The sequence below is a fragment of the Formica exsecta genome, unplaced genomic scaffold, assembly GCF_003651465.1.
Source record: "Formica exsecta isolate Colony F162 unplaced genomic scaffold, ASM365146v1 scaffold218, whole genome shotgun sequence".
Lineage (NCBI taxonomy): Eukaryota > Metazoa > Arthropoda > Insecta > Hymenoptera > Formicidae > Formica > Formica exsecta.
In genome coordinates, this window is record NW_021849477.1 from 205,902 (window position 1) to 214,554 (window position 8,653).

The 8,653-nt window shown below is 33.2% G+C and overlaps 1 protein-coding gene across 2 annotated transcripts; it reads right to left on the reverse strand.

Annotated features, from left to right (window-relative positions):
* On the reverse strand, nt 1-5,328 carry LOC115235344 (acetylcholine receptor subunit alpha-L1). Of its 2 annotated transcripts, none has more exons than XM_029807050.1 (9): nt 5,038-5,328; nt 3,618-3,842; nt 3,439-3,483; nt 3,226-3,335; nt 2,787-2,967; nt 1,901-2,594; nt 1,225-1,433; nt 690-924; nt 1-243 (listed from the first exon to the last, which is right to left on the reverse strand). In XM_029807050.1, the coding sequence occupies exons 2-8, from the start codon at nt 3,795-3,797 to the stop codon at nt 706-708; spliced, it is 1,638 nt and encodes a 545-aa protein (XP_029662910.1). In that variant the 5' UTR covers nt 3,798-3,842; nt 5,038-5,328; the 3' UTR covers nt 1-243; nt 690-705. The 2 variants fall into 2 exon arrangements, with proteins under 2 accessions (XP_029662910.1, XP_029662909.1); XM_029807049.1 differs by having other exon boundaries at nt 710-924; nt 5,038-5,326.
* Between the last annotated feature and the right edge of the window lie 3,325 nt (nt 5,329-8,653).

An 8,653-nucleotide genomic window follows, 5' to 3' on the forward strand; every position in this document is an offset into this window, starting at 1 on the left:
TTTACTTTTTGATTTTTTAGTTTTTATTTTTGTTTCTAATGCGTACAGTATATCGAACAAACTCGAGTATATATATGTTCTTGTTTGTAATGAAAAAAGTTTTGTTTATAATTTGTCGAAAAACTACGCTACATATATATGAATCGATTGCTCTTCGGGAAGATATTAATTGGAGCATGAAACTTGTCCTATATACAGGTAGACTTTGGTGTGCGAATGAAATACCACCGTTATATCTCGACTCTGTAACCAACGTTACCAAAAATTTTACAAATGATATCTATAGTAAAGTCTTTTTTGCAAATATCGCAATAATGTCAATAGTCGTTATCAAAGAATGAGTCGCGCATTTTTTTATTTGCGCATATAGTAATAAGTATAAATATAATTTATTTCGAGAGTATAATCGTGTTATAATTGTCAGTTATACGGTAAGCCAGCGAATCGTCTTTCTTGCCAAATTAATTAAATCACATTCATATTTTTAGGCCAATTTCTAGAATTGTGATAACATTGGAGTTGTGTATATATATAGCATACGTTTTAGAAATATCGTCGAAACCATAATTTATCTAGATATAATCAAATCTTTAAATATAATAGTAATGTATGTGTAACTTTGCTCTATTCCGAAAGACTGCTCGCTGTTTCCCTTTATATTCATAATATATATTAGCAAATAGAATCACATCATTCTATGAATGTCTACCCGATAGTTTCCAGTAAAGTAGTTTCCTGGATTTCGGGTGGGAAGAATTGTTGTTGAGCAACTGAGGAATATTTCGTGTCGATCGGCTTTGTGTCGTCGTAAAGTGCAGGTGCTTCGCATAGAATTGTAAAAGTTCCAACTATGGAGGCTATCGTAAAGATCCATAGGAAGAGACGATCGAGAACCATTGCGACGAAACCCCAATCTTGATCTTCCTATGATAGTACAACATAGAACATAGTAATTAATATACAGAATAAGGCATTTAAAAGATTACATTTGAATATTTTTCTAAAAAGATTCCATTATCTTCATGTTTTATACGAATAATCTTTAACGAATTTTTTTCTCCTCTGTCATAGCCGTTTTTTTTTTTTTTTTAATTATGCATGTTTATTTTTAATAATTTCTTATCTTCAAAAGCAACAGAAATATTGAATATGCTTTTTTAGGTATATTTAGATATTTTTTAAATATTTTTTGTAATATATTAATTGATGTTAAAAAATGTTTACCGCATTGAATTCGTCTTGGCGTTGTATATGATGCTGAATGAACATGACATTATGTAAAGCTTTTTCCAATTCGAAAGGATATTTTTTTCTTGGCGTTACATCACTTAATGATTCATCGAGACCGGACATAACTGTTGGAAGCCCGTTATATCCTAAACTGCCGACTAAAAATCGATTATGGGCAGTTGTCCTGTGTAAACCGTTACAACCTAAAACATTTTATTACATCAAAAATATATCGTTTAATGATATATTCCATTCAACGTATTACGAAACGTTATTTTTAATATATTAGATATATACGGAATGCGCAATATAGAGAAAAGTAATAGAGAATATTATAGAACATTAATTGAAATGGGAAAAATAATATAAACTAGTGAATCGAAAATTGGCACATGTATTTTGAAAAAAAATAGTATTTATAAAAAATTATCTTTTTTCCATGCCATGTTGCATTACGAATTATGAAAATTATTAAAGAATAGTTAATGCAAAATTTAATTAGAAAAAATTTCTTAAAACAAATAAAAATAAGATAGAATCTGGTAATTTTACTTGTTATTCTAGCAAATATTTTAAATTTAGAGTTTACCAATTTAAAGAAATTAAAAAAAATTAAGTTCTTTATTTATATAGTCAATTATTTTAAATGGAAAGAATAAAAGGGTCATACCATCGATTCGTTGATGGCGGGCAGAATCTGGCGAAGATATTATCGATGACGATTGCGCTGCCGCTGCAATAGCGGCATTGAACTTACTCTTCTTTCCGGATCTTCCTCTTCCGTGTATCTTGTGCGCGGCGAGATCACTGAGAATATCGTCGGGCACTCTCATCAGAAGTAGTTTCGGCAATTTTCTGATGAAAATTTTTCTTACCCAAGGTGCCATTTTGTGAGTGCTCGGTTTTCGGTAATGCACGTTTAAAATAATGATCGTTATCACGACCGACAAACCGACCAGGATCATCGTGAAAAGTAAATACTTGCCAAGCAACGGCAGTGCTAGAGACGTGGATGGTATAATCTCGGATATCAGTAGGAAAAACATAGTCTGGGATAGTAGGATATTAATACAGAGCGCGATCTTTTCTCCGGAATCGGCCGGTAAATAGAAAGCCAACACCGATAGATAAGAGATACTGACGCATGGCACTATGAGATTCACCGTATAGAACAATGTTCTTCGACGTAAAGTTATGTTGAAGAAGATATCGGGATACGGTTCGAGACAACAAGGATAATACTTCTTGTGACGTTCCGCAGGGACACCTAGTATGTCCCATTCCACGCTTGGATAATATTCGCGTAAATCGATACCTACTTTGACTTGGTCGCCTACATCTTGATTAATATGCTTCAAGTCGATCTGAAGAAAAAATATTTTGGATGATTATAAATAGAAAATACATTAGAGAGATTCTGCATTCGATATTCTTACAAAATATAAATAAATAAAAGAAATATATAACGGACAATAATTATGCATATACCTATAGTCTTTTATATTTATATCTTTATATTTATAAGTATAATTGTATTTTTTAATAGATTTACTCACTTGAAAGCCATCATATGTCCATGAGCCGAATTTCATGAAACAGGTTTGTTGGTCGAAGGGAAAGTATCTAACATCTATTTCGCAGGAAGATTTAAAAATTGCGGGAGGTGTCCAAAGAACTTTGCCGGTGTAATGCAAAACAGCCTTAGTCATTGTTGTCACACCGTATTCTCCGTCCGCGCTGAAAGTAGATTCGTTATTTCAAGTTGAAAAGCTTATAAATTTTTCCATGTAAAAATATACTATATAATTTCTGAGTGAGTGAAAAATCAATAAACGTAAGCTCATTAATTCGAATTGATAAGCTAATAAATTTTTACATTGGATAATTTCTGAATAAAAAATCAATAAAAGCTAGAAATGTATTTTACAAGAAATCATGCGTAATTACTTTCCAGTTACGATAATCATAAGAAAGGTGAAACACAGCATCACGTACTTGTTATAAAGAACAATGTCGGGTAGCCATATATGTTCGCTAGGCACGTAGAGTTCAGTGACACCCCCGTATTCCAAAGGATCCCACTGGAACTTATGGTCTTGCCATTCCTGAAAATATTAATTTGCTACAATTATAATCTGTTCTTTGATTTGCAGGCCAGATAGCAACTAAAAATTGGCTAAATTTTTTTGTCTATAATTCAAAACTTACATGTTCCAACCAGACATTCGTCGTTAAGATTTGATCTTTTAAATTCTGCAAATATTATGAATGAATTTCATTAAGGAGAGATGTAGAGAAAGAAATAAATATATGTTATATATTTGCACATAATTTTTAATAATGATAAAAGTATATTTGATCGTGATAGAAATATGTGTATCACGTACGAGATCTATCAGCTGCGAGAGACGGAGACCTAGTTTTACAATAATAGTGTCGGTATTGTTGGATACAGGTCGAATGAGCCGATTGTAATTTGAGAGTAGATCATCGTAAAGTCTTTTAGCATCTGGATTGCTATAGCAGATTCCCACCGAAAGGATCAGAATGATTAAAGGGAATATCATTTTTTATTGCTAACGTGTGATTAGATAGAGATCATCAAAATTATCCTGCACAGAAACATTAATAATATGACATTAGTTTATTTCGTGTTTATTAATATTCCCGAATATTTCGTACATGAATTTATGAGATATTTGTGCATGTTATTATTTAAAAAGATTATATATCAGTTTTTATATTTTAATTTTAAAAATAATATACATATGAGGTGGGTGCATGTACATAATAATTTTATTAAGTTACTGATTTTTATTACTTTATTTAGAACATTTTGCAGAAAATTTTATATTAATTTGTTCTGGTGTAATACTTAAAACAGTGTTCTTTATAAAATCTGTCTATATATTTACGTAAAATAATTTCCTGTTTGTTACCAAAAAAATAAATATCAAAGGAAAATTTTCGCGATCAGGATTATTTTATACTTGGCATTATGATTTTTTATTAAATTAGTTTTCATACTTTTCATTGAAAGGTTCTAATTTAATTTATATATCACTAGTATTTATAGTTCTATATATATATCGATAGTCTAACTGAGCTTTGCGAGTTATTAGTCATAGAATTACAAACCTGTTGCGTTAAGTGATCGTCTCCTCGCATTAAAATTTGTACGAGAAATATGTTTCATTATTAAACTTTTTTTTTTAAATCTTGAAAAGTCTGAATTAGAATTTTTGAACAGTTAAAGTTTTTTTTAAAAAGATTCCGTTTTTTTAAAGTTTTTGATAACAAATTTAAAAGTTTGTAATAATTTTTTGTCTTGTATTTGTGATAGCTCAATGATTTTTTTTTGATTATTATATTAATAATGAAAATTATTTTTATGGACTATATTTTTATTTATTTTATATATGTTTTAACAAGTTTTAAATATTGTATAACTACATCTACAGAGAAGAGTATAAGAAAATTTGTATGTGCGTGAGAAGTATATATTATTTTCACAAATAAATGTCAACAAATATAAAAAAAGATACATGTAACAGTATTATATATAACATAAACTTAACTTATTTTTTCTATACTTTTCTCTGTCATAGTTTATTGTAATTAATTTATTATTCAAATCAAAAACAAATTGGAAGCATATTCTAAAATGAAAACTATTACGATTACTTGTTGGGCTCATACTTTTATAATGCTTATCAATTTTGTTCACCGAGTTATTATGTCTTATTATTTAAGCCAAAAATATTATATACATTTATCGCGAACATAATCTAAACTATCATAGCATACTTGCGCTTCACTTTCCTCGGATTTCTCGCTTTCTCTGAATACGGCACCTTTATCCTCTGTCCTTCTTGTTTATCATAATCTGCTCTGATAAATACGTCCGATCTCTCACGCGCGTTTATCAATCAGTGATACGAGTCAGGCTTTGGTCTGGTCTTCCATTACTTGCGCGGATCGTCTCGCTCGCGAAATACCGGAAGAACGTCGAACAGAAATGACATTGTGTACAGCCGCCGGACCACTGGATGCTGGTACGTGCATCTCCAATCCGCAGGATCAATACAGCATTGCGCATGTACCAGCATGGCCGGTTTTCGGTCTCTGCGTGGTGTGAATGCACCTTCACCGCGCAAACTCGCAGTGTTCTACTGCGCCACTTCGCAGTGGAAAGAGATGCGCAAGCCAGCCGGGTCTCGTTTTCCTGGGAGTACTACGCCCTTTCCGAATGATTTTCACGGCTCTATTTACATACATTGTTCTCTATCTATTGTCTAATATTTATTGAGCGGATGCGATAGTAAACTATCGATAAATATTCAGTTAACGATAAAACCATGCTAGTTATTATAATTAATCGGTTTGCTTTAATAATTTGACTTTTATGAAGTAGACAAAAAGAGAAAAAAGAAAGTATATGTGCTAATAATTTTTTAAATCAAATTTGCGTTGAAAAATTATGCAATCTGAAATGACTAATTTTAATATAAGTCTTTATCATTACAATAAATAAAAGTTTGATTTGCTTTTTACAATTTTATAGAGAGACGATTAACCATAATACTAATGATTAGAGTTTAAACTATGATCAATTTCCTTTACAATGATTTTTTTAATGATTGTTATTACTATAGAATTGCACATTTTTCATACTTTATTTCTACGGTAATTATATAGCGATAATTTTCGATTTTTCTACGTCTTTCAGGTATTAGCTTCATCCTTTTTGCCGTGTATATAAGCTCGGTGATAAACCGGCTTATCTTTCCGGATTTCTTTTTTTTTGTTGTAAGCCATTGCAGCTGCCGAGCAGCAGATCCACTTTCGAGCATCAGAATCACTGGTAGTTTCTTTTTCTCGTGTAAGTGTAATGCGCGCCTGTATATTGTATACATTTACAATCCACATTTTGCGCTTTCCTATTTGTGGCATTAACATTGTTTTATATTGTCCATGATGTTTTAGTGAGACTATACATTTCCACTTCCTCACTTATACAGGTTGTTTTTAAAATATGTAAATTTACTTAGCTCGCGACCAAAAGTGCATTTTGTTATATATAAGCGTAAATCTTTTGAGTTAACGAGAAATAAAATGCCAATTCTCTCGTCCCAATGTACAATTTTTAAGATACTTTACTGTTATTATGATTGTATATCTTTGAATAATTGATAGATCATTAACAAAGGATAAAGAAATATTTATTTTGAAATATGCATAGCAAAGCGTATAACAACAAATTTACGAAGAGTAAATAAATATATATTCTTATCGTATGTGTAGCAAAAGTGTACAACAATATCTTATACGAATAATTTATACGTTGTAGAAAAGAGAGAGAAGACGAATGTGGATATACTTAAAATTATTATTTATGAAAATATTAGAGTCACATAAAGTGCCAGTCTTATTAATTCGACTACGAATATCTTTATATCGCTGTTAAGCTTAAACTCAATTTACAAGATAATTAACAGAATTTTATTTATCACATACATTTATACACGGCGTGTACAATAATAAGTAAAATTATTCTGAAAAATTTATTCTGAATTATGTCGCGATTTTTAGAGATCGTCTATAGTAGACTTTATATTTTGTATGAACCCTACATAATGAAAACATTTTGTTGGCCGTCGAGTGCATGACGCTCTCATGTATAACCAGCCATCTAGTATTTTTCTTTATGGTAGGGTCGAGACATCGTACGTTCGTCCATTACAGCACTTTATTCTTATGCGTAAGCTATTCTCCTGCGTTTTTATCTTTTGCGCTCGCCTCGTACTACTCTGCCTTACGAGCTTTATGATAAACGCAACTGTTTTTCCGCTTTTCTCTTTTCTCTCTGTCTCTCGTCCATATTGGTGACGCAGCGGTAGGAAAAATGCAACGCTACTCTTGAGTGCAATAGAAGTTGGTTGGGCTAGATCTTTCCGAGCTACATATTTCGTTGTACGTGTCTCAGTTTAGCATGGACGGATACGTGCAATCGTATCGAATGAATTCGCAGAAGGACTTGTGTAAGGAATTTGCATTCCGTGAATTTTTTATGATGCATCATTCCCCTTGCCTCACGACATTGTTAAACGTTTCAACCATGTTCCTCTTTGTGATACGTTCTCTGATTATGACCTAAATATTTAGTCGACCATACAACTCTCTATTATACTCCGAACGCGCATAGTCCGCGAAAGTTATCAGCGCGTCGTTTCCATCCTAAATTGCGCCATTTACCCTGTCTGCTCCTTAATTGCAGGAAAGTTAGTCGAGCGTATTTGAAGTTTCTGACGACATGATCGGATTTTGTTCCTCCGCGGTCATGTATCGGAAGACAGTTACCCGATGTTGAGCAACTACCCTCGTAAAGTGAGCCTGCGAGGACCTCGTAGGACTTGCTTTCCCTTCTCTTACCACGAATTATTAATCAGAACTGGTAGCTAGAATCTAGCGTCGCACAGAAGCCATCTTCCTCAATCACGACGAAAGTTGTACCGGCGTAGCCGGCGTGTTTGGAATTTCCGGTATCTGAACACAAAGATAGAGCAGATGGCGAGGAAGCGCGAGGGAAGAACAGAGAGAGAAAGAAAAAGAGAGATAGAGACAGATTTATGATACGAGAAAATGAAGAGAGAGAGAGAGCACACAATCTAGACATAATCGTAGCTGAAAGAGACGGTTACGTCAGGAATGGTTGGTCTTCGAGACATGGCGGTAATTAATGTGGCCTCACACATTGGGCGATCTCCCGTCGTAAATTCTCGCTTCGACTCACTATTTCCCCCGTGCTCTCAGTACAGAGAAAACTTTTAGGGCCGCGAGATAAGCCAAAACCCCATTATAGTTCTCCGTTAGATTTACCCTCTATGTGCCTCGAACACTTGTGCGAGATCTGCGCTCTATCTCCATTCCACCGACTGTATCTGCCATTGGCTGTCCGTTTTCTTTGGGGGTCTTTAACCCCAAGATAATAGTCAGAACGGTGTTGGAGTTTAAATGAGTGTTTGCGCGCTCTCGGTAAATTATGGTGACCCCTTTCGAGGCGCTCATTGCTATATACGTGCACCAGCGGTGTTCAGAAGGTGCACCGTCGTCACATCTTATGCTTGGCTAATTATTGTGCAGCGTGCGTTAAAATAGTGTCTTCTCGCCCTTCTCCGTTCGATATGTGCCACGCGCGGATATTTTTATTTATTTCCTTGCGTAGTTGATTAGCTTTCTTTTTGCTTGACGTTGAATTCTGCGCGACTATAACGAGAAAAGTATATTTATTCTCCCCTCTTGTTAAACTTTTAATGAACTTCAATCGAAGGAAAATGGCATATTGTTAATTATTACAATTGTACAATCATCGTAGCGTTATTAATATTTCTTGTCGTGCGAAAATTAATTTTTATTTTAGCAA

Bases quoted from the DNA above. Each gene is read 5' to 3' on its own strand.
- LOC115235344 (XM_029807049.1), bottom strand. From the start codon at position 3,797: ATGATATTCCCTTTAATCATTCTGATCCTTTCGGTGGGAATCTGCTAT. The intron at 1,434-1,900 runs GTATGACCCTTT...AAAATGTTTTAG, and splicing joins CCGCCATCAACGAATCGATG to GTTGTAACGGTTTACACAGG. The intron at 925-1,224 runs GTAAACATTTTT...GTACTATCATAG, and splicing joins GCCAAGACGAATTCAATGCG to GAAGATCAAGATTGGGGTTT.